This window comes from Semicossyphus pulcher, unplaced genomic scaffold, assembly GCF_022749685.1.
Source record: "Semicossyphus pulcher isolate SPU_LCO1_2020_fin unplaced genomic scaffold, fSemPul1.0.p SCAF_21, whole genome shotgun sequence".
Classification (NCBI taxonomy): Eukaryota; Metazoa; Chordata; class Actinopteri; order Labriformes; family Labridae; genus Semicossyphus; species Semicossyphus pulcher.
Window position 1 is genome coordinate 13,844,198 of NW_027211695.1, and position 26,661 is coordinate 13,870,858.

A 26,661-nucleotide genomic window follows, 5' to 3' on the forward strand; every position below is an offset into this window, starting at 1 on the left:
TAAACCAGAAAAAGATTTTTTTCTGAGAACAAAAAATGAGGGTCTTTTAGTATCGGTACTTTCCCAGCTCAATGGGAACCCTAAGCGACCTTATGATCAGTGCTTGGTCTAGATGTAAGCGTAAATGGTTGAACGTGTAAGCCAAAGCAGCACTGGCAGCAGCCATCTTTAAAAACCTGCGAAACAGCCCATAACAGTAGTCAGTAGTCTTAGTCTTAGTAATTGTAGTCGTATTGTATTTCACTAAACCACGTACGAATGGAGTGACAGTAAGGTCTCATTTTTGGGCCGACAACACACAACATCCTGTAAAACCATTCAATTTATAGAACCCCAAATACCAAGAGAAGGTATCTCATGAAACTTAGCATGTAGAGCAGGTCTAGATCCTAGTCTTTGTTCGGTTTCTTAATACTAAAGAGACTGACCTCTGTCCATCAAAGAGCAAGCACTTGGAAACAGTAGCAAGGGGGAAATAATGAACAGGCAGAAACCTCAGTCAGGGGTGCACAACTAGAAGGTTCCTAGTTCGAATCCCAGTTTGGACGTAGTGGTCATTTCTCTGCGGAGTTTGTATGTTCACCCCGTGCATGCGTGGGTTCCCTCCGAGTACTCTGGCTTCCTCCCACAGTCCAGAAACATGCTCGTTAGGATCATTGGTGACTCTAAAATTGCCCGTGGATGTGAGCATGAGGTTGTCCGTCTTTATGTGTCAGCCCTGTGATTGATTGGTGATCAGTCCAGGTGTAACTCCACCTCTCGCCCAATGACAGCTGGGATAAGGCTCAAGCAGAACTGGACTCCTTGGTGGGCAGCCCTCTGCCACTGTACACTAAGGAAACAAAGGGGTAATCCCAGGCTGGTGCTAATTTGGGCAAATTTGGATCCCAAAACCAAAATGATTTTTGATACCTCACTTTGAGTTTATGACAAACCTTTTGTTATATTTGTCATAATATGATAAACATCTCAAATGCATCAGAGTTTGATTTCGTTTCTACTCTGCAGTCATCCATCCATTATCTATAGTGCTTGTCCTATTCCGGGTCGTGGGGGGCTTGAGCCTATCCCAGCTGTCATTTGACAAGAGGCGGGGTTACACCTTGACAGGTCGCCAGTCAATCACAGGGCTGACACATAGAGACAGACAACCTTTCACGCTCACATTCATAGGCAAATTCAAAGTCACCAATGAGGCTAACGAGCATGTCTTTGGTCTGTGGTGAGGAAGCCGGAGTACCCGGAGGGCACCCACGCGTGCACGGGGAGAACATGCAAACTCCGCACAGAAAAGCCCACGATGTCTGAACCGGGATTTGAACCAGCAACCTTCTAGATGTGAGGCAACAGCGCTAACCACTGCACCTGTTGTCCAAAATAAGCGAAATTGTCCACAACTTTTACCAATGGAAACACAATACTAACTGTTCTATTGAAACCAAGACTCAACTGAATTGAATTGGACTGGCTTCAGAGATCATCATGTACTCTCGGGATGTGATTGAATGAATGTATTAAATATATAACATGCGTGTTCTAAAGCAGCTGGCACGAGCCGTAGACTGAAAAAAACTCAACATCATGTCCTGATTTTTTCACTTTTTATGACAAACACTTTCATACCGTCTTTAAAAAAATGCTGAATCACAGTAACAAGCTTATCTGAACTGTCAGCAGCTTTCTCCTATTCTCTGTGATTGCTAAATGATTTGGTGAGCAAGGGAGGCTGATTGTGTGTGTGTGTGTGTGTGTGTTGGTGTGTGTGCACTCCCCAGGCTGCCCTTCTCCACAGATCCTATCAATCCTCCTATATTTAGAACATTCAGAAGTCTGTGGTTACTTCAAACCTTTGGCTGGCCCTTGTGTCTTTTGGTGTGTGTGTGTGTGTGTGTTGCGGTGTGGCGTTCCCCCAGAAAAGCGCTTGCAACAGTAGAGTTCCACTCATCCCCTTCTCGACTCGCTCATACGCCAGGCATGCATTCTTCCACCTTGGGCCCGTTCGTGTGTGCGTGTGCGTGCGTGTGTCTTGTCATTGATTGGACCCGGGTTTGTTTCTTTGGTCGACCACAGACAGTCAGATTCCATCCATTCATCATGTCGTCTCTCTCTCCTCCTCCTCCTTCCCTTCTTTCTTACGTCTTTGTATTCTTTTCTTTTCTGTCACTTTCAATTTTCTTCTTTTCTCCCCCAATATTCCTCCTCCTCTTCTCCTACTCCATCCCCTCTTCATCGATCACATCTCTCCTTTCCTCATACTCTTTCTCCTCTTCTTATCAAATTTCTCCTCTCTTCTAACTGTCCCCTCAATATCATCCTCTCCTCCAATCTCACCATCCTCTCCTTGTTTCCTCCCCTTCCCCTCCTTTCCTCTCCTCAATTCCCTCCTTCCTTATTCTTCTCTCCTTTCCTTTCCTCTCTGCTCAGCTCCTTTCCTTAATTTCACCCTCTCCTCACTCCGTCCATCTCTCTCCTCTCCTCAATTCCCAAATTTCTTCTTCCTCTTTCCTCCCCTCTCAATTTCCACCTCTCCTCCCCTTAATACACCCTATCCTCCTAAATTTGCTCTTTTCCTCCTTTCCTCTATCCTCGCCTCGTCTCAATCTCCTCTCCTAGATTTACTCACTTCTCCTTCTCTTCCTTCACTCCCTTCTTCTCACTCCCTCTCCTCCCTTCTTCTCCACTCCTCAATCTCACACTTTTCTTCTCAATTTGGCCCTGTCTTCTCCTCCTGTCGTTTTCTCCCTGCTCCCATCCTTTACTTAATTGTATCATCTCCTTAGCCCCCCTTCTCTCCTCGATCTCATCCTCCTCTCCTAAATTTTCTCTCTCCCTTTTCTCTCTGCTCTTGTCCTCTCCTTAATATCCTTCTCTCCATTTCTCTTTCTGTTACTCATCTAGTCAATTTATTTCTCTTCTCCTCTTCTCCTGTCTTTTCTCGTCTCCTTAATTTCCTCCCTTCTTCTCTCCTTATATCCTTCCTAACTTTCCTTCCCTCCTCTCCTTCTCTTTCTCCTCTCCAGCTAAGTTTTTTCCACACACACACACACACACACACACACACACACACACTTTTTTCTTTCAGTAGTGTCCGACGTTTGTGTGTGTCCCGACCATTACCTCACGAGGCTTCCCTCTCCCGCTCCAAGAGCAACATGTCACAGCAAGACAACCGCTCCCCTTACCCGGCCTGTGTGTGTGTGTGTGTGTGTGTGTGTGTGTGTGTGTGTGTGTGTGTGTGTGTGTGTGTGTGTGTGTGTGTGTGTGTGTGTGTGTGTGTGTGTGTGTGTGTGTGTGTGCGAGTGTGTGTGTGCGAGTGTGTGTGTGTGTGTGTGTGCGAGTGTGTGTGCGAGTGTGTGTGCGAGTGTGCGCAGATTGACCGGCGTAGCAAGTAGCGATTATCCAGTGACAGGAGCAGATTCTCCCCCTCAGCCCGTGTGTGTGTGTGTGTCGAGGTAACAGACAGGCTAAGCGATGAGATGAGGCCCGGTGGGAGAGGAAACCTCCATCTCACCTCGGCGTAACCCGGACTAACGAGGCAGCGAGAGCGAGAGGAGGGACGGCTGGAAAAAAGGGATGAAGCTGTGGAGCCAAATTTAAGGAACAACTAAATGTATCAATGAGTTTATAATGTTGAGCTTAATGAAGTTTCCAATATGCTAATAAGATGCTAAGATACCGGAATCAATTTAACTTTGCTGCAAGTATCAGAGACTCTGCAGCAGCTACAAACTAAGGCAAATTACCGTCTTCAGAACAGGCTGTTTGCTCCACTTTTCTTCTCGTACAGTCAGAAAACAACATGTGCAGAGCCGCTCCATCCATCAGCGCAGCAGGAAGCCTTCACTTGGTTCTGTCAGACTTTGTTTGTTGCCTCATTGTTCCCGGCCTGAGAGCACATGCTACTTAACGCGCCGGCTTCCTCTCTGTTGTCTGACTCACAATGAAAGAAATATTACAGTCCTCCAGGAAATAATCCCTCAACATCATACTGTTTTGTTTGTGCACACATTACTTCTTTATTTAGCCGGTAACTTAAGGTTAGTCTCTATGTCGAGCTTGCTGTAGCTGTAATCCTCCTCCTCTTACTTTCCTGCCTAAGGTTTGTTTCTGTCTTGGAATGAGAACACCTGGAGGTTAACATCACTTATTGATAGGCCTGCGGTTTGATCCAAGCTACATCATTAGAGACACACGGGGAGATATAGGACTGTCGCCCCCTGAAAGTCCATCCATTCTCTTCGGCTTATCCGGAGTCCAGTCGCGCAGGCAGCAGGCTAAGCAAGTTAGTCTAGACGTCTCTCTCCCTAGCAACGCTCTACCTGGGGGATCCCGAGACGTTCCCAGGCCAGGTGGGATCTATAATCCTTCCAGCAAGCTCTTGGTCTTGGACCTTCAGGGTCTCCTCCCAGTTGGACATGCCCGGAAAACCTCCACAGGGAGGCGCATCCTAATCAGATGCCCAACCACCAGATCAGTTGAAAAGATCCTAATAAGGCAAATCTCTGCGTTTTTGTTGCACATGACAGGATATAAACTTTAATAACCAAGTCTCTAAATGACCTTGTATTCATCGTTCATGAGGTTGTTTCAAGGAGCCGAATTATCCACAAACGCCTCCTCTCTCCAGCGCAAACTGATTTGAGGATTTAATCCAGTGGAAACAGGATATAAAGTAGCTTCACTTTAAAATCAGTGTTTCTCTAATGCTGTTTGGTGGACACATCATGTCAAGAGAATCCTTGTTTGTCGGTGCTCTGCTTTTTTTTGTAATGATTTCTTCAGTTTTGGATGAGAGAAATCAGATTTGACCGACTAAATCTGAGTCTGGTTGAGCTCTACAATACAGAAGAGGTCTCAAGTGTTCACATTTCGTTGAGGCTGCGGAGAAAAAAAAGGGTGGAGAAAGGTGAAAAGAAAGTGAAAGATAAGGAGGAGGGTAGGCAGAGGTGAGGATGAGGACAGGAAGAGATAGACGAGGTCAGAGAGATGGAGCGAGACAGAAAATCTGCTACCGTCGCATTCCTGAGGACTGTGGTCACACTGGGACAGCTGCAGCGCGCGCGTGTGTGTGTGTAAAAGGTCAGGTTCAGGGAAGGGACTGCTGCTGACAACACGGGGATGAACTCAACAAACGCACATGCTCGACCACGTCAGCAACCGAGTGACCTTTGGCCTTTCAACTTCTAGAAGGCCCAGTCAGATGGGGAGAGAAAGCAGATAAATGTAGGTGAAGAAAGAAGTGCAAAAGGCATTACTGGAGGAGAAAGCGAATACGACAGACTGGGTTGAATCTGGAGGAAGATGACAGGAGGAGAAGGAAACGAAAAAGAGGGAAAACGAGACATGAATGCGTGAAAATGTTGACGGAGCGGAGCAGAAAGCGAGGGATAACGGGTGAAAGAGTGCAGTCAGGTGAAAGTGATACGGCGGCTGAAACGGACGTACAGGGTGGTCTCTCTCTCTCTCTCCTCGGGAGGCTGACACTTCCCTTCATCCGTTTGACCGCTCACAGAAGGGGGGATGAATAGAGGAGTGGAGAGGGGTGAAAGAGCGGGATGAGCGGAGAAGAAAGAGGGCGAGGGGAGGATGAGCAGCAGACGGACATCTAAATGCTCGCCCCGTCGATCTATTGGAAGAGCGGGAGAGAGAGAGAGACACATAAACATGGATGCGAAAGGTTTTTAGTTAGCGAGAAACGAAGCAACACTTTTCGTGGACACTCGTGCGAACAAACTTTCGGGCGTAGAAGCGTCTAAAACTTGGCTTTAGTCCGTCCTCCACAAACACGCTCATGGAAATGTTGGTGCGTGAGGCATCCTGGAGGCCAAGCAATGTGAGAGACGGACCATGTAACTATTCAGCCGTGAAGACCTGGGTTCAAGTCTGGCCAAGGACTCTTACTGTGTCCCATTCGACCTGTGGCGCTCTCCTCATGTATCCTGTGTGAAGTTAAAGCTCTTTTTTTGATGACTTTTCATTGTAAAATAGCATCTTGAAACTGTTGGCAGTGTTTGCGATAACTCCCAAATGATGGAAAAAATCATTTGATTGAATTTGTTTCCTTTGATTAAAGCTGGAATTGGCAACTTTGGAGAAACCAGTAAGATCGACTACTTGATAAAAGCCTCTCTGAATGTATAATGCGGAGTTACAAGAGAGCGTTGGGGATAGCAGCCCATCATTGTCATCGTAAACTGTATCCAACTACCTCTCTCTCCCATCCTTGTACAACTAACTCGCTAGGGTAGGCAATGCGCGCCCCACCAGAGTAATAATAGTACACAGGCAGGTATGTAGACAGGAAAGGAAAGCATCCAGATAGAATCTCACAGGCTTATTACAGGCCGCCTTTTTTGTAGCATTTGATTTGTAGTTTGCAGTTGAATTGAATTGAAATTTTCAACATACAGCAGAGATGTGGACTTGAGATTTGGTGACTTGGACACAAATCGACTCAAGTCACTGTTTTGATGACTTGCAACTTGACTTGACAAAAAATAAATGACTTGAGACTCGACTTGAGGCATGATGACTCGGATGACTTGCGTTAGTTCATAAGTTTGAATGTTAGCTGTTAAGTATAAAATGATAAAATTAAGTGTTGTCGAATTTTTGTCTAACTATCAAGTATGAAGGCAGCGCAAACTGGGAATCATGACGACTCAAAAAGCTCCTCCGTATGTGATTGTCATGATTGGATGCTATGGCAACACACAACATCAAAGCCCCTAAAGAGAAGCCTCATCAGTCGTACTCGTTACTACTCAATACGGTCTCGGACCAGACCATCATCATGGCTGCGTCTGTGCCAAGATAATACAGATACAATTCATTGTCATACTTTTTGAACAGGTTCTAAAAATTGGCCAATAATATCATTATTAGACGAGCTACTAATACCTTGTCTTTTCTCTTTATAAAGACCGGATACTACAGGTAAGAGTGCTGTGTAATGGGTGGGAAAAAAGTGACTTGACTCGTGACTTGACTTGCCTGAACTAAGGACTCGACTCGACTTGACTTGACTTGCCCAAGAAAAAATGACTCGAGACATGCTTGAGACTTGGACCAAATAACTTGAGACTTACTTGGGACTTGAGCAAAGATGACTTGGTCACAACACTGACATACAGTATTGGTCCGAATACAAGACGTTTTTTGTTTTTTTTGGTCTTCAAAAGGTCGGATCGTCCCATAATCAGGGTCGTCTTATATTCGGAACAATACCGTATACAAGGGTTAGGGTCAGCAGAACATGTACATAGTTAGATGTTGGGTGTTGAACACAGTGGGGAGTTTAACAGCTAAAGAAACAGGTATTACCCTCAGGAGATGGTGGGGACCAAAAACAGAGCCATAAGATTAAGATGTACTTCTATTGGCCCTTTGGGGATTTTTTTCTGGACTCCTTCCAACTGCAGTTACAGCTAGAATTACACAAAAGTCACAGTTCAAGCATACTTAAAGCAGTCTGCACCAATCAATCAATCAATCAATCAAATTTTATTTGTATAGCGCCAAATCATAACCAGGGTTATCTCGAGACACTTTACAGAAAGAGCAGGTCTAGACCGACTCTTTGTTAAGTTATTTAAAGAGAGGCCCAACATCAATCCACCATGAGTAGCACTTAGCAATTCGGCACATTGGCAAGGAAAAACTTCCTTTTAACAGGCAGAAACCTCGAGCAGAACCAGACTCATGTTGAACAGCCATCTGCCTCGACTGGATGGGCCGAAAATGGGATAGAAGGAGATGCAGGATAGAGACAGGCAAAGAGAGCAACAACAACATATGTTCTTGTTACCACAACAACATATGTCCTTGTTACATGAACAACAACAGACACATACTTATGGTTACAATGCCAATAATAGTGGTAGACTAGGGTGAAGATTGGCTAAATAAATAAATAAATAAATAAATTAGCGAGAGAAGCAGATAAAAGCCTCTCTGAATGTATAATGCGGAGTTACAAGAGAGCGTTGGGGATAGCAGCCCATCATTGTTATTGTTAACTGTATCCAACTACCTCTCTCTCCCATCCTTGTACAACTAACTCGCTAGCGTAGGCAATGCGCGCCCCACCAGAGTAATAATAGTACACAGGCAGGTATGTAGACAGGAAAGGAAAGCATCCAGATAGAATCTCACAGGCTTATTACAGGCCGCCTTTTTTTGTAGCATTTGATTTGTAGATTGCAGTTGAATTGAATTGAAATTTTCAACATACAGCAGAGATGTGGACTTGAGACTTGGTGACTTGGACACAAATTGACTCAAGTCACTGTTTTGATGACTTGCAACTTGACTTGACAAAAAATAAATGACTTGAGACTCGACTTGGACTTGCAAGTTAATGACTTGAGACTTGACTTGAGGCATGATGACTCGGATGACTTCATAAGTTTGAATGTTAGCTATTAAGTATAAAATGATAAAATTAAGTGTTGTCGAATTTTTGTCTAACTATCAAGTATGAAGGCAGCACAAACTGGGAATCATGATTGGACGACTCAAAAAGCTCCTCCGTATGTGATTGTCATTATTGGATGACTGGCTGTCAGTCAAACTCCTTGCTATGGCAACACACAACATCAAAGCCCCTAAAGAGAAGCCTCATCAGTCGTACTCGTTACTACTCAATACGGTCTCGGACCAGACCATCATCATGGCTGCGTCTGTGCCAAGATAATACAGATACAATTCATTGTCATACTTTTTGAACAGGTTCTAAAAATTGGCCAATAATATCATTATTAGACGAGCTACTAATACCTTGTCTTTTCTCTTTATAAAGACCGGATACTACAGGTAAGAGTGCTGTATAATGGGTGGGGAAAAAGTGACTTGACTCGTGACTTGACTTGCCTGAACCAAGGACTCGACTCAACTTGACTTGACTTGCCCAAGAAAAAATGACTCGAGACATGCTTGAGACTTGGACCAAATAACTTGAGACTTACTTGGGACTTGAGCAAAGATGACTTGGTCACAACACTGACATACAGTATTGGTCCGAATACAAGACGTTTTTTGTTTTTTTTGGTCTTCAAAAGGTCGGATCGTCCCATAATCAGGGTCGTCTTATATTCGGAACAATACCGTATACAAGGGTTAGGGTCAGCAGAACATGTACATAGTTAGATGTTGGGTGTTGAACACAGTGGGGAGTTTAACAGCTAAAGAAACAGGTATTACCCTCAGGAGATGGTGGGGACCAAAAACAGAGCCATAAGATTAAGATGTACTTCTATTGGCCCTTTGGGGATTTTTTTCTGGACTCCTTCCAACTGCAGTTACAGCTAGAATTACACAAAAGTCACAGTTCAAGCATACTTAAAGCAGTCTGCACCAGACAGGGAAACACATACATCCATTCACATACACAAAATTTTTCAGTTTCACAATTGCTTTACCGTTTATTTCTAATACCTAATGGGTTCATTCAAATCAAGATTAATCTCCACTAGAAACAGTGAGCAAAATATTATTTTCTTCACACACCTGTCTGCTTCTCACACACACACACATTTTCTTCTTTATATAGAGGTGTATATTTTAAGCACACATGCACAGCAGGGTGTGAGCGTAATGAAGCGGTCAGTGATCCCGCTGCGTTCAAGATAACAACAAAAAATTGTTGCTGCTTGAAATGTGTGCGTCTATATCTGCCGATTTATGAGTTCAGGCTATTATTTGTGTGGGAGAGGTCAGCGTTTGTGTGTGTGTGTGTGTGTGTGTGTGTGTGTGTGTGTGTGTGTCTCGGCCCCTGTCTCAACTTCCTGTCCTGTCTGTGGCCGGCCTTATCGGTATGACAACAGGTCAGGTAGTGGTCACGGCTGCAGAGCTATTCAGCGACCTGATTGGACGGGGAGGGGAGCGGCAGTTCGCTTCTTCCGATTGATGGTCAAGTAGTGGTCACACACATTAATACAAATCTTTGAGTCATTTAATCACAGATATGGATACACACACACACAGCCAATAATGACAGTCAGTCTCACACACACACATATAACACACACATACAGTTGACCGTGTGGTGACCGGGTCAGGTCATTGTTCTGTGTTATCAGTCTTGACCTCTCTGTCAGGCTCCCCGATACGACCTGCATCTACACCCCTTCCTGTGTGTGTGTGTGTGTGTGTGTGTGTGTGTGTGTGTGTGTGTGTGTGTGTGTGTGTGTGTGTGTGTGTGTGTGTGTGTGTGTGTGTGTGACTCTGCGGTCACTCCATGGTCAAACCAAAAGTTGAGACTCCTAAGCAGCTCTCACCTTTCAACCGTTTCCTGTTTTGGGGTTGTTGAGGAGACAGAGAGAGGGAAGGGGCGGGGTCTAATTTTTGCAGTAAATTAGATTTTTGCCTGCAGTTGAATAATAGTTTGAAGATCAGTTTGGGGCCACAGTTGTATTTGAAATGTACTTAATTGCTGCTTATGTAAATTTCCGGCAGGCTTTAGACTTTCCAATTTCAACACTTGGTCACGTGTTGTAAGGGTGAACAAGGGCTCAGTGAAGTCAGAGGTGTTATAAAAACAACACAAACGGTCGGTTTAATACATTATTATGACATTGGAATAAGTCGACTCACAAAAAAATCAACCCTTATTTAAGTTGCACATTTTTGTTTTATTTGCAGATATTTGTGTATTTGCATTTTTCCTTTTTCATTTAAGTTCAATTATTATGTCTTTTAAAAATATATATATATATTGAAATAACAAATATTGGTCAAATTGTTTAAGAGGTTTTCATCCAAAAGACTTGTTTATGAACCCCCGTATCTTTGCAGCTCCAGTGGAGCCCTTGATTTTTGATTAATTTTATTATTGTCATGCATAAACAACATGGCCAGCCCAAAAAGGCTTACAAGACACCATTAGTAACAAAAAAAACAAAAACCAAAAGACAGATATCAGAGCTAATATTAAAGAAAGAAACCATCCTGACGTTTCTTCCAGGCTCGAGGAACCAAAGTGGCCGACTTACAAGTATTAAAACTAAACAACCGTTCCATCCTGTCGTCATTAGAGCACCAACAAGACATTTCATTCATCAAAGATGCTCTTATCTCATCATAAAACGAACAATATAAAAGAAAATGTGAGTTAAACTTCTTCCAGTTCGCATAATTCACACAACTTGTGTTGCACCTAAATTTGCCGACTTCAAGAGCCAGAAGAAGAATTCCTGTTCTCACCTGAGCAACAAAAGATCTCTGACTCATTGTTAGGTTTGCTGCAACATAAGGTTCAGTACCGTAATCGTGCCTGATTTGGATATATGTTTGTAATTTTTGTTTTTTTGAACAAGATATAATTTCATAATTTTTCTTCGAATCTAGCAAATAACTTTTTCTAAATCTGTTCATGCTGTATGACGCTCCTATGTTAACCTTTTTGTTTCACATAAAAAATTATGTTATTATTGTTCCCGTTAAACAAAAGTTTTTATCTGGTTAAAACCAGTATTGGCTTCCACTTTCACTTTAAAATGATATTTAATCTAAATGAATACAGAAAAATGGATTCAATGTCAAAGAGATTACATCTTCAGTATTGGTTTAAAGCTTTGCCAAAGTGAAGTCTGAAAAGTGGCCGAACCCAAAATGAACTCCCGGCCGAGAATTAACCTCTAAGAAGTGTCTGGACCCAAATTGACAAAAAAAAGTGGCTGAGGCCGAAACGACCTTTTCTTAAAAAGCGCTTGGATCTAAATTGAGCTTGGAGCGGAGCTAAAAGCTGCTGTTTTTCCAGCCCTGTTTGTTTTGGAGTCTTCCGTCTTTATTTGCTTTATCAGCGCGCTGAGCAGCTCCCAGCAGGCCCCTCTGACTTCAGCCTGCACTCGTTTATCGTCTCCCCGTATCTCACTCACTCGTTCTTCCTCCTCCGTAACATCTAGTTACCCTCCGCCTGACCTCCTTCGCTCCCTCCTTTCCCCTTCTCCTGCAGTCCTGTAATATTTCCCCAATCATTCTTTCTGAGTTTTCCTCTCTTCCCTCTCATTTACCTCCCCTCATTCTCCCTCTCTCTCTCTCTCACTCTGTCTCTGTCTGACTATGTCTCTCAGTCACCCTCTCTCCATCTGCGTAGTGTCTAATTGACAGCAGAGACCCCTGGTTGAACCACCAGCACTCTTCTCTCGGTTTTGTTGTTTTTTTTTCTTTCCGCACTCATTCCATTTCAGCCCTGTCACTTTTTTTAAGGGGTCGCACAACTTTCTCTGTCACTGCTTGGGAGGAGGGAGGGAACATGGGGAAGGGAAGGAGGTGAGAGACCGAGTAAGATGGTGGAGAGGAGAGGGTAAGGAGAAAAGGAGAGACAAAGCAGAGGAAGGAGAACATTAGTTACTTATGTAAGTGAGGTAGCCTAGAGTTCAGAGAAGCACGGCTGTGACATGAAGATGTAAAAGGTCATTTTGGAGCCGTGTTCCAGTAACTCCTGCCAAATAGCACTGGAACAATCTTGTAATATTCTACACTTTATGTCTCACTGAACTCTGCAAGTAACAAGGGATGCACCAATTTCTTTTTTATGCTTCTGGTCTCCTTCCCGCTCAGACAGATTTTCAATCTACCTGATTCAGGTCCGGCCAAGGGCAGGTTTAAGTGTCATCGAGGCATATTCATAAACAAGAAAGATGGCTGCTGCTGCTAATGGGAAAGTTATGAATCTGCATCGCTTCAGTATGAAACACACTGCAAAACATCACACATTTAGTTCTTTTGGTTGTATTGGCAATACTCATTGGTAATCAAAGTGAGTAGTTCAGTGTCTAGGGACTTGGCTTGGGAACCGGAGGGTGGCCGGTTTAAGTCCCGGTGCGGACCAATCATGGAATTGGGTCTGGTAGCTGGAGAAGTGTTGAGGTGTCCTTGAGCAAGGCACTGAATCCCCAACTGCTCTGGGCGCATGTCCATACGTATTTTTTAGGATACACTTGTTTACCTACTTATTTTTATTTGCCCTTTATTGCAATGTCGCACTATCCACTTAGTGTGCTGCTCTAACACTGTAAATTTCCCTGTTGTGGGACAAATAAAGGATCTTATCTTAGTTTCAGACAAATACAGATCTGTGAACTGGTCTGACAATGCCGTTTCTAGTATTGTTATTATATTAGTATTGGCACTGATTCAGTTCCACTGTATTGGGTCAGTCAGGCCACAATAGTCAGGGAAACGACTATTTAATCACTTTGGCTCTCAGGATTTGCACTCTTGGCTACCGTACCTTGACCACTCCAGCCTTTACAACTCATATATATTATTTCCTATGGCTGAGAAATATCTCTGATTTGGCAGCAATGTTTTTACTTCCTGATTCTGACAAGAAATCCATCTATCCGTCAGTTCTCTTCTGCTTATCCGTAGTCAGGTGTGGCAGCAGAATGAGCAAGGTATTCCAGATGTCCCTCTATCTAGCAATATTTTTCATTCCCTGGGGTAGATCCCGAGGCATTTTCAGGCTTGATGAGACAAGTATTCCCTCCAGCAAGTTCTGGGCCTACCCTGGGTTCTGCGAAGGTCAAACGACCCCCTAAAGAAAGTTGAATTCAAAAGGGAGCTGAAGTTCTTGAAGACATTCTGCCTCTGATCAGCTATGCTTCTTTGGTTCTGAAAAAGCTTAACAGAAGAAGTCTCTGGAATGAGTTTAGAAGTGTTATCAGCACTTAACCAAGTCCAGTTGCCTTTTGGATCAAATTAAGAACCACCATGGCCTGGATGACCGAGTACCTCAAGGAAGGCGCCTATGAGGCATCCTAATCCGATGCAAACAGAAACAGCTCAGCTGCGTCCTTTCATCTTGAAATTTCTACTTGAATACACGATCTAAATCTTTGGTCACTACCCAACGCTCATGACCATAGGCAAAGGTTGGAATGTAGATCAAATGGTGCCATCCAGCTCAGCTCCCTATCACCATAATGGCCCAAATTCACATCACCAAAACGATACCAGGAAGTCGGTAGTCTTTATACCCCAGGTGGCCTTGAATGAGTGCGTTGGGAAACTGAACGGGTGGTGCTGTCCTAAACAAACTGTTTGGCCTTTGTGTCTGGTTTCTTTTTAATGTACCTAAGTGCTTCTTAGCATAGAAAACAGTCACCATCTGTGCCTAAGTATAAGATCCAGAAGAGAGTTACTGCTGAAGTACCCTTTCCAGTGGTGCTGTTCTATAGCTAACCTCTGACCTCTTCTTGTAGAGAAACAACACAAACGATAACTTCCCAACAGGGAGCGATAAAGCATCATGATTTTATCTCCTCTTAGCTGTGTTTTATTACCCCACACATGACGAGAAGTGGACCCACTGAGGATTAATAAAGTACAGTCTGTACATTGAAGGAGTATCACAGTGGAGGTTGTGCTGTATTGTGGTTGCTGGCAGCAGAGCGCTGTGGTTGCAGGAACGAGGCTGCAGGCAGATGTACAAAGATACACACTTTTGGTTTTAATTTAATTTTTGGCCCACCACTGAGAAAGAAAAATTAGATCCCTGTTGCAAAGCGATAACATCCAAGCTTACTCCATTTCAGTCATAGTTCAAGATGGAGTGATACTGTCTAAGCTGCAGGGGGGGAAGGAAGGCTCCTCCATTCTGTGTTATTACACAATGTGAAGTTAAAAACAAATGTGAGAATAGAGTGGAGAAACTTAAGATAAGGAATATGAGAAAGTTTTGGTTTGGAGCTTCTGAACAATTGAGTGGACTGTCTCTCGGGTATTGCACGCACCACAATTGTGATAGCATTCCTTGATAACCCTTTCAAGCTGACTTTTGACCTCAGGCTTTTAGAGGTCAAGAGCTGACTTTGGGGTTAAGTGTTCCTGGAGGTTGTCAGTCAGATTCTGTTGCGATGAGATGGACCATGCTTGTTTTTAACAGGATTTTCTCTGGGTATTTTTGTGCGAAATATTATTGACTGGAAAGAACTTTAGATCAGTAGCTGCAGATGGAAAACAGCAACTGAGCTTGATTGGTGGTTTGTCAAATAAACCACCTGGACGAGATTGGGCAATTAATGACAATGGAAATAGCTGCAAGTTGTTGCAAGATATTTGGTGGGTACTTGTTGAACTTTTGTTGAATTTAGGACAGCAACAATTAAAGAACGGAGAATATAATCACTGTGGCATGATGATGGTTAAAGGCTCGACTTGCTTTTTCCTTCCGTTCCCCTCTCTGAGACCTTTGTGCTAGAAACCTGTGGCAGGTCACCATGATACTGATAGGCAGGTGTCAAGAAGAAAACTCTTGTTCGTGACCTTTCAACCCTGAAAGCCAGTGCAGGTGAAAGCTCAAAAGAGATGTGACCAAAGAGATACAAGAACTTAAGCTACGTCAGGGTGGATGGGGGGAATTGAGAAACAACAGACCTTTTTAAGATAAAAGATGGAAACAACTTTCTGTGCTTTTAGTGAATTCTGGACTTGTTGGATGGACAGAGACGTGACCCCTTTGATGGACAGGTGTCAAGATGCTCCATCCTTACTTCCCCTTTAAAGGCATTTTCTCCCCTTTTTAGGTTTCTATCTGACATTAAACATAGTCCAGACAGACGGCAAGAAAGAGGCTTGATTGTCAGGTGTCAGCGTGGTCTTTGTGTGCGGGTGGCGACCTTTGAACTCTCATATCAGATTTGGATATAGTGATGGGAGAAGAAGGAGAGATGACTGGTGATGGACAGGTATCAAAGCAAACTTTTTTCCAGTCGTTCAGAAGCACTTTTTCTGTTTTTGGTGACCTCTTGAAGGTCTTACGTCGGGAACTGTATGATTTGCCAAATTTTTGTACCATGTATTCTTTTTTGTTGGTCTTTTTATGCCTTCATTCGAGAGAGAGGACAGTGGAAAGAGTTAGAAATAGGGGAAGAGAGAATGGGGATGACATGCAGCAAAGGGCCGAGGGGGGGGAGTCGAACCCGGGGCTGCTACATCTTGGACGCGCGATTTAACCGCCGAGCTAAAACGAGCTCCTGTACCATGTGCACAAGGAAGGGGTGACGTCCCTCCTTTTCTGATGGACCACCGTGAGACCTTATGTTGGAAGAATATGTAAATTCAAACAATTAAAACTAGTGTGTTGTCTGTGTTATTAGGTATTTTCACAATCACATACAACAACTTGAAACTTTGATTGACGTAAAAAAAAAAAAACTTTTAAACTGACAACTGTCTCTTAACTTTGACTCCTGTACAAACAAACATAACTATATTGTATATAATACAATACAATATTGTCCAGTATTGGGTAATATGGTGGTCTGCTGAAGGGAAGGGACTTTGCTCTGAAAGTTTCAAGAGCTTTTTGTTTGGGATAAAGAAACGCTCCCGATCTTACGAGCAGTGAAGCCAAAGAAAGGATCGGTTGCTGCAAAGTGCATTAGATAAGTGGACAGATGATTGATGGACAGACGGTGGATTTTGGAAAGAGCAGACTGCAGAGATGGACGGGTGCCAACATGGCTGCTTTCCTTGATAAAAGTCAAACCCACTTTCCCTGCTTTTAGTGACCTTTGAACTCTCGCCTGTCAAATTCAGAGGGAGATGGACAGCTGAGAGAGCTGTGAGAAGAGAGGTTGTAGAGAGGGAGAGATGACAGTGGACAAGAGGAAGAAGAAGGGGGGGAGTTTTCTGTCCTTCTCTCCTGTAAAGAGAAATGATTGGTCTCTTTCTTACCTTCATAGCGTTAGCATTACATAATCGCAGCCTGCATTTGTGCGTTCGCAGAGTGTAAACATGATGAATTCTGGGTGACCCTGACGTTCGGCCATTAGGAATGTGAACACGGCAATCCCCCGACGGTCCCAAACAAATAAATCCAGCTTACAGCCGGAATAACCATTAACAAGTCTGCTAAACACCGAGGGGGGAGGAGAGGGCAGGAGAGCAAGAGGTGTGGATACAGAGGGAAAGAAAAGATGGGGTAAAGGGGAGGAGAGTGAGAAAAAGAGGAGAGCAAGGGCTATGGAGGACCAGGGAGGAAAAGAAAGGAGGGACAAATGGAGAGAAGAAGGGAAATTGACATAAGGAGGACGAGGAGAAGATGATAAAAGAGGGTAAGGAGAAGAAGGGGGAGGAGATAAAGAAGGAGAGATGACTATGAAGAAAAAGAGATGCTGAACAAGAAGGCGCTGAAGGAGATAAAGGAGAGATGAAGAAGGAGAAGTAGATGAGGAGATAAAGAAGGAGAGATGAAGTTGAAAAGAAGAGATGCTGAAGAAGGAGTAGGGGGAGAAGGAGCTGAAGGAGATAAAGAGATTAAGGAGAGATTAAGAAGGAGGAGGAGAGATGAAGAATAGATTGACGAGGAGAAGGAGCGACAAAGAGTGAGAGGAAGAGATATGAAGGAGATGACGTGAATAAGGAGGAGAGGGATAGAGAGAAAGAGGAGGGCAGAGTGGAGGAAGAAAAGAGGAGTGCAAGATGTATGGAGAGGAAGAGTTCCCGGTAAGTCAAAAAAGAAGGTAACGAAAGTACAATGAAAAAGAAGAGAGGAGAGAGAGAGGAAAGGTGGATTGGGGGAGGAGCGGGAGAGGAGGATGAAAAGATAGGGAAAGGAGAAGGTAAGGGTGGAGGAGGAGTAAAAACAGGTTGGAGAGGAAAGATAAAGAGGGAAAGAAAGGTGGAGAGGAAGAGGAGAAAATAATGCAGGAAGAAACAAGAGGAGGAAGAAGAGGAGCAGAAGTGGAACTAGGAGTGCAGAGAGAGGGCAAGAAAGGAGGGATGGAGAGGGGGAGGAAGGTTAACAAGGAGAGGATGAAGAAAGAAATAAAGAAAGGATGGACCGAGGATAGGAAGGAATAAAAGGAGTGATTGAATGTTGAGACAGGAGAGAGAGAGAGGGATGCTAGAAAGTAAGGAAACAAAAAAAGGAGAACGGAGGAGGAGGGAGGAAAGGAGGGAGGGGGTGAGGCCCATTAGCGGAGGAGAAATGAGAGAAAACAAACAAGAGAAGTGAGGAGAACACGTCACTTTGTTTTTCTGCTCGCCCCCCCTGGAAGAATAAGAGGAAGCAATAATCAGTGTGTGTGTGTGTGTGTGTGTGTGTGTTAATGTGTGTGTGTTAATGTGTGTGTGTGTGTGGGAGACAGAAGCGATAGTGCGGGGGAGGTCACGGCGAGGTGAGAGAGGGGGAGCGAGACGGAGGGAGAAGTTCAGCGAGAGGTGAAGAGAGAGACCTGCCGTTTTCTCCGCGTGTGTGTGTTTAGGGTGAATCGGGGGTCAGGTGTGTGTGTGTGTGTGTGTGTGTGTGTGTGTGTGCCAGGAGGACCTGCTGGCTCGCGTGTGGCTCGTTTTTTTGGACGAGCCACGCTCTCCCTTTTCTTCTTCTTCTCTTTTCCATTTTCATCAGTCTTATCTGTCTCTCCTCCTCCTCCTCCCTCCTGTCCTCCCCTCTTGTTGCACTTCTCCTACTGCTTTAACCCTCGCTCCCTCCCTCGCTCCAAACTTACCTACTGACCTCAAGTTCACCCAGAACTCCCTCTGCTCCTCTCCTCTTTTCTCTCCTTTTCCTTTCTCCTCTCTTGTATCTTCTCTGCTCCTTTTCTTCCTCTTCTTTCCTTATTTTCTCTAGTTCTCTCACCTCCTCACTGCTCCTCTTTTTTGTCTTCTCCTTCTCTTTTCTCCCTTCTCTTCTCGCCTCTTTCTCCTCACATCTACTCTTTACGTTTCCTCTCCTCTTCTCCTTTCGTTCTTTTCTTTCATCTCTCCTCTTCATCCCTCCTTCTTTTTTCTGTCCTCCTCTTTCCTCCTCCTCATCTCTTCTTCCTTCCTCCCTCCCTCCCTCCTATTTCCACTCAGTTTCTTTCCTCTTGTCCATCTTCACCTTCTCTTTCTCTTTCTCTCCTCTCCCTCTCATCTCCTTTTCTCTTCTTTCCTTTTCCTGTTTCCTCTCCTCCTCTTTCATTTTTTTTACCTTCTTTACCTTCCTCTGCTTCTTCCTTACCTCCTCTTTCCATCTTCTTTCCTCGTTTTCACCTCTCTCCTTCTCTTTCCTCCTCTCTTCTCTTTTCATTTTACTCCCTCCTCTCCTTCACCTCTTTGGTTCTCTTCTTTTACCTCCTTGACTTTCCTTCACTCCTCTTTTTCTTCTTTCATCTCATCTTCTCTGCTTTCTTGTCTGTCCTTATCTGCTCTCCTTTCCGACCCTGTTGCTCCCTTGTCTCCTTCTTTCCTCCTCTCCTTCACCTCATTTGGTTCTTTCTTCTTTCTGGTCCCGTCCTCCCGTCTTCTACTCATATTCTCTCCGGTTCAGTTCATCTTAATCCATCTTCACCTCCTCTCCTCCCTTTCTTTTCTTTACTCTTTCCTTCTCTTTCCACTTTCTTTGTCTCCTCCTCTTTTTCCTCCATATTTCCTCAAATATTTCTTACCTTCTTTGTCTTTCCCTCCCTTCTCCTCTTCCCTTACTCTTTGTCCTTACCTCCTTTCTCCATCATCTTTCTCTTTACTTTTTTCACTCCACTAACCTCCCTTCTTTCCTTTTCTCCATCCTTTTTCTTCTTCTTTTCTCCTCCTACTCTTTCAATCTTTTTTTGGAGCATTTGTTTCTGTTATCTCCAAAACAAGAACGAGGGAGTGAAAAACAGAAAGAGAGAGATGTAGTGAGCGTGATCACAAAGTAAAGACAGCGATCCGCACGCAGATAACATGAAAATCTCATGAACCTCAGTCGCCAGCTTATCTACAAGCGTGTGTGTGTGTGTGTGTTAGCTCAGCTTCTCAGGGCTACTTCCTCTAAACACACAGCTACAGTATCTCTCTTTATCTGCTGTGGCTTCACCTTGTTGTTAACACACACACACACATCTGTAATAAACAGTTGTTCACATAACCTCCCAGCCGGATGATATTTCTACTTTATGTAACCGTCTTTATTTGTACCTGTTTATGTGCACATGCAGCCTGTTTTCATGCAGCCTGCGCGCGTGTGTGTGTGTGTTTGTACTTGTTTATACGGGGAGATTAGCAGGTCAAACTGCGGCCGTGCGAGGGTGAACTCGGGGACAAAGGAGAGAGAGAGAGAGAGGGGTGAATACAGAAGTGAAAGGAGCAGAGGGAGGAAGAGAAGTGTGGGAAGAAGGAGGGAGGAAAAGATCAGGAAGTCCAAATCGGACATTCGTCATATAGCCAGACTTAGAGGAAGTTTTAATAACTCTACAGTTCCCTGAAAATATTCAGGACACCTCCTGTTTTCATGAGGAGCTCTGATGAGGTGAAGTCAGGTGAAAGCCGTGACCTCTTGACTCTGTAAATGTTGTAAATGTAAAAGATCCATTCATTTAGTTCTCCAGCCTCCAAGACTTTTTTACTTTTAGCCGACATTGTTCCACAGTTCCATTCTCCTTTAGTTTTTCACTGAACACTTTGAATACCTCCGTGTTCTTGTGCGTTTCAACAAAAGCCCTGTCAGGACCCTCACCTTGTCCTCGTCTGTCCGCTACTCATCTTGCAGCCTGGCTGCGTGGCTGTTTCTGCAAGTGTCAACATCCATTTACAACCCACAATGCACTGTGTTTTGGTTTGTGTCCTGTACGAGGTCCTACTTTAAGTCTGGTTATGTTCTCCACTGAATCGCACCGGACAGTGGTTGGTTTGGAAACGCACCAAGTCCGGTCTTTTCTGGCGAGCCATGGTTCAGTGGTTTGGCCCACACCCGAGTTCGATGCGTGTTCTCACCTGTCCAAACCAACCTGTCTTTCACAGTAAAGTCCGAAAAGTCTGGACCAATGCTGTCAGGTGTGAAAGCACCCTAAGAGACAATATAGGCTACAACCTCTTTGCACCTTGCGCCTTAAATTGCACCAAGGTTATGCACCGTGTAACTCGCAAGACTGAGTTTGGACCGGCACTAAATGCACTTGCGCCTTGCACGTTCAAATAGGGTCCTCGGTATTAGCAATATCAACTCACCAACTCAAATGTAGTAGGATAATAAAGATCTAAATCAAATCATTGCTTGCAGGCCAAAAAGTCTGTCTGTAAAAGCGTGTGTTAGAAACCCATAGGTTCCCCATAGTTTGAGTAAATAAACCAGTCCTGTGTCCTGTGGGACAACCAAATGTCCCGCAGGCTAGTCAGAGGTCTGGGAGGCCAGAAGGACCAAAATTAGGCATCCTGCTGTTGACTGGGAAGAAGTGCAATCCATGAATGAGTGGAGCTAAACTTGTTCAAAAAGTCCCACGATTCACTTCCTGTTTCCCATCATTCCTTCACTCATCTCCAAACTTAGAAACTGTGTCACCCACATCTTCTTTACTCCTTCCTGCTTGATGTCGCACCTCCATTACCCATCCCTTCTCCTGCTTATCTATCCAATCGTCATCTGCCCTTCCTTTACCCTTCTCTCTCTCTGCCCTGTTATCCATTTCTCTCCATCTGCGTCTCCTTCCATCTTTACTCTCCAATTTTCTCCCCCACATGTGGTTTTGCTCTCCATCCCTCTGTTCTCCCTCCCTCCCTCTCCTCCTCTTCTCTCATCCCTCGCTCACATATGGTTTCTCTCTCTGGATCTGTGTGTGTTTGGTGTTACCCAGAGTTCACCGGGGCTCCCTGCTCATATATAAGTGTGTGTGTTACAGACATAGATAGAGAGACGGAGTGTGTGTATGTCTGCTGGCTTACTGGTTCGCCTGCCTGGGCCTGTTGGTGTGTGTGTGCGTGTGTGCGTGTGTTAGGTAGAGTTCAGCAGGGCAGCAGGTTATGCAACAGATTCGAATGTGGGTCATTCAGAGGAAGACTTCACCCCCCTTCTCCTCTCCTCCTTCAATCCCAGTCGCCTTTTCTCCTTCCTTCCTTGATTCCTGCGCTCTACTCTTTCTCTTTGTCACATTTTTGTTGTTTATTTACCTGAATTTGCCCACTTGAAAGAATCCCAGAAGTTGAGCAATCCAGTAGATTTTGTCAGAGATCACTCCGTTAATCACCCGTTGAGCGTTAGTGATGTCAACATAAACATCCGGATTGCGTAGCATGTTTGAAGCCCTTAACAGTTCTTAGTAAGTCTTCATCCGGGCTCAGTATGCAGGTCTTAAGTGCTGATTTATCCCTGATTCACCATGGATCCATCCATCCATCCATTATCTATACCACTTATCTTCTTCAGGGTCGTGGGAGGCTGGAGCCTATCCCAGCTGTCACTGAGCAAGAGGTTGGGTCACGTCTGGACAGGTCGCCAGTCAATCACAGAGCTGACACATAGAGACAAACAACCTTTCACGCTCACACTCAGGCAATTCAGAGTCGGCAATGAACCTAACGAGCATGTCTTTGGACTGTGGGAGGAAGTACCCGGTGGAACCCACGCATGCACGATGAGAACATGCCAACCCCACACAGAAAGGCCTCCTATTTGAACCTTCTAGCTGTGCAGCCCTGTTCACGGGTATAAAAGACCGTTCCAGCTTACCTCCAGTTCTTGCTGAAGCACATTGTTGACGATATTAATTTTTTTTGCGAATGAAGTTCGGTGGCTTTGAAGAGAGCGAGGTGACGACTTATGCTACTTTAAAATAAACAAATCTTAGTCCTTTACAATAAGGTATATCTCTTTAGTGATCCTTCCTGTAATGTAAGACATGTACCCTTTCACAGCAAGAATAATACCTTTTATTGGATGATCAGGCTTTTTTGCCCCCAAACATTTTATAGCCATTAAAGCCTTTTTAGTGGCTGCTGGCTGCAGCAATCTGCTGAAGATGTTGTGGAACTTTTTGTACCTAGAAGTGATTTAGACCCAGATTGTGGCCTAGGATAAAAAAAGAAATGCTGGAATTCCCCTCAACGACTTTAATTCTTCTAGATTTAATATTTCCAACTATAAAATGCTCCATACTCAGATTTTCCTGCCGTTAAACTGGTGACCAAATCTGACGATCACAATCTGCTTGATGATGCTGGTGTTTAAGTTCTCACATATGATGCTCAACATCTTTTCATGTCTCTTTCTCTGTCTGTCTTTGTCTAGTTACTGGACCTGTTCACGCAGTGGGATTGGTCGACCTACCTGGCCGATTACGGAAAACCCACCTGCAAATACCTGAGAGTGAACCCCCACACTGCACTGGCCCTGCTGGAGAAGTGAGCAATCCTTCATTCATGCACACATCTGGTGTTTCCAATCGTTCAGTCATCATCCTGGTTATTCTGTCCCTGAAATCCTCATTTCATTCTTTCAAGCCATTAAAAAACTGAATGAATGAATGAAACTGAATTTAACCAGGGGTGCATTAAAGGTCAAGAATTTTGCTGAACAACTCTTGAGTGTGTTTTCTATCTCCCTTGTTTTAAGTCACTATGCTAAGCTAAGCTAAGCTAAATACCTCCAGAGTCAAGCAACAAACTTAACAGGCAGACAGTAGGTTATAATTGGTCTTATTTCTTTCTGTTGAGAACAACAAATAACCAAATCTTAACTTAAATGTAATAAACAACCAGATTTCTTAATGTTATAAAAATCACCGCCCTCAAACTACAAGTTAACCTCTGAGCGCTCCATCCATCTTTACCTTCATCTCACCTGGTCTTTCCTGTCTCCTGTCTGTCCTCTTCGCCGTGTTCTGACAGGTTGTTTAAGCCGTGAGTATTGTGGACGTTGTGTTTAAGTGATGTTGGATTCTGGCATGTTTACTGCTAAAGTGTGAATAAATACAGTGAAAAGAAATAACCCTTTATGGTTGGTTTAAGATCACGTCATGTATCTTTGTACCATTATTTAATCCATTTAGAGCCTTGCACAAACACAAACTTTCAAGACTTTAGGTTAGACACACACAAAAAGAGTCGTATGATTGCGTCCATTGTTCGGTACAGTCCAGTTGACCTTCCTTAATCAGGCTCAGTATTTTGTCTCCGGACCTCCAGAGGGCCCAGGCCCGGTGGTCCCTCTGTGCCCAGGAGGAAGCACCCTGCTGGGGCTTGTCTGCTCTGCTGGGCCCCTGAACTTCCTGGAGGTCTATAACAGTCCAGTGTTCTGCGACAGAACACACACTGTCTCATGTGACACTGAGCGCACACAAGCCAAACTCTTAAGCCAAAACACACTTTTCTTCTTTAACAGGTGACTGGCGGGGATGTGTGTGTGTGTACTGAGCATGCTCGAACTATTGTGCACTTGTGTGTTTTCCTGAATGCGTTGGATGAAGTTTTGCAGTGGATATTGGTGCACTTACAGCAGTTAAAATAAAATGTAAAATACTAAAATCATTATCCCATTTTTCCTTCTTTTTCCTTCTCTCACTTCTTTCCTTTTTTTCCTTCCACTTCCTGTTCCCCTTCCATCCCTTCTCACTCTCTACCTCCAGGATGAAGGAGACGAGCAGGAAGAACAACATGTTCGCCCAGTTCAGGAAGACCGACCGAGACAGACAGAAGCTCATCGACACCGTCATCAAGCAGCTACGCAACCTCATCGCACAGCACCACACCTAGAGCGAGCGGCCTGATTGGCCAGCAGGGCCTGAATCCGCTATCCAATTGGCTGATTTAAACCATCCAGCTTTACTTGACAACCCTACAACCATTGCTTGATCTATGCACCTTAACTCCACTAGTCTTCCATCAACCAGGTCATTTTTTACATCCCAAAATAAAGCAACATCTACAGCAAGTTCATTTGATAACAAGCTCAAACAGTTTAATCCTATTGGTTAAATGAAGCCACTGTTTCTGCAGAACTGCTGGGCTTACAACAAGTATTCTGACAGCTACTTTTTCTTCTATCCGACTGAAACACTGCTGGTTATCAAGATCCTTTAGGTTACTTCCTGTCCGGATGTTGTCGCTCTTACTAACTTTACCTCTAAGAACGAACAAACAGGATGTTTATAGATGTTAAAATTCACTTCCTTGGTCTAAACTGAGAAGCTTTGTGCAGACTGTTGGGATTTTAGAATAATGTCTCAAATCATGGGTTAAAGACACTCAGCGTCTGTTTAGGAACATCTCTGCTGCACCAGACAAACTCTGGGACTGAGACTGCTTCTTAGATACAATACAGAGATCTTCAAACGCTTAGATGCACTTCTGTCACTCTAGATTGGAGGTCGTCTTTTGGTGGCGGTTGCGAGTGACACAAAGTACACTTTCAAATCTGATTTGAGCATCTATTGCGTCCAGACTGGAGAAATTGGGTAGCATTTCAAAACCATCCAAACCAACCAAAATTGGCATATCATGTGGGTTTTCTTCTTTCCAGACTCACTAAAATCAACCTTGATACTACCTGGATTTGCCAAAATATATTTAGGACTGGCAACCTGAACAAGGTCTTGTCAGAAAACATACAACTTCAGTTTTGTCATGTTTCTTTTTGTCACGCCTGTCCGACCTAGCAACAGTACGAGGGCAGGAGTTCATTGCTCAGTTGTGTGCGAAATTTTAATCCTTGGATCACAAGCTTCCACTTCCCGTCCTTTAATCTGCCCTCACCCCCTCTTTATGTTTCATCCTCTGTCGCAGACGACCTTTCACGTCTTCCGCATTACTCCTCCTCACTGTGGCACAATAACAGAACGTATTGAATGTACATCGGAGAGGGTCGTAGCGTTTTAATACTTAAGCCGGGAAAAGCACTGAACTCGAGGTCAGGTCTGGATAAGAATAGATATGTGACGATTTAACAGATTGTTACTGCGATAAAAGTTGTCTGATAAAGGGGGATAATCATGCAACATGGCAACCCGTTTCCTCTCTTAAATATAACCTGCAAACACTTGAATGGGCACACTATTTAAACTAGGGCAACCATGTTCTCCCCTGTTGTCCAAACATGGCAACCCATTACTCTTCCATTAAATCATATTTGAATGGGATGTTGTTGTTGCCTGAGCATTTTTTACTCATCATGTATAAAAAACTTGGTCTTAAAAAGGGGATTAAACCCCCAATCTGGCAACCGCATAGTGTTTAGTTTGCCTGGTTGCCTAGAGAGGAACTAATTTGTATAGAAAGCATCGTACAAACGCTGAGCACACACACTTTTACGTCTTCCATACTCATATACCAGCTGTGTGTGTGTGTTGTAGTGCAAGCACAGCACATAATTACATTTACACTAGATTATTTGTTGAACTAATATGGGTCTTTTTGTTTATTTTCTGCTTATTTCTTGAACTTGGGTGCAATAACACGATGGAAACTGCAGTATTTTGTGTGTGTGGCGCTTTATAAAAGGGATTGAAACCTCCAGTGTGTGTGTGTGTGTGTGTGTGTGTTCGTGTGTGTCAGAAGGGAATTTAGTCCTCCGCTTCCTCTCTTCATCAGCCGCCATGTTTGATTTCTAAGCAACATCATGTTTCTTTGTGAGGTGTTGTGTATGGATATAGTGTGTGTTTATGCAGATGATTGTTTCGTGTGAGTGTGTGTGTGTGTGTGTATGTATGTATGTGTGTATGTGTGTGTGTGTGTGTGTGTGTGTGGTTTTCATCCATCCTTAGCTATGTATCGTTTGTAGGTGTTATTAAGGGAATGGGGCCGTCGTTATTGAATGTGCCTTTGCTGTATTATGTTTTTTTGTTGTTGTTTCCTGCCAATAAAAGCAGCAACTCTGCAGTGTTTGGAGTCTGGACGCAGTGAACTGAAGATTCAGGCTTACTTTAAAGTCCATTTTGTAGATATTTCCGGAGATTTCAACCACATCTCAGTCTTCTGGGGGTC

At 44.0% G+C, this 26,661-nt stretch overlaps 1 protein-coding gene across 1 annotated transcript in view; it reads left to right on the forward strand.

Annotated features, from left to right (window-relative positions):
- Nucleotides 1-25,134, forward strand: part of exoc6b (exocyst complex component 6B) — a 92,568-nt gene extending 67,434 nt beyond the window's left edge. The window contains exons 21-22 of the mRNA XM_069672117.1: nucleotides 22,973-23,085; nucleotides 24,309-25,134. Coding sequence (XP_069528218.1) covers nucleotides 22,973-23,085; nucleotides 24,309-24,435 — 240 coding nt within the window. The 3' untranslated portion in view covers nucleotides 24,436-25,134. The remainder of the gene's footprint in view (nucleotides 1-22,972; nucleotides 23,086-24,308) is intronic.
- Nucleotides 25,135-26,661: the final 1,527 nt, after the last annotated feature.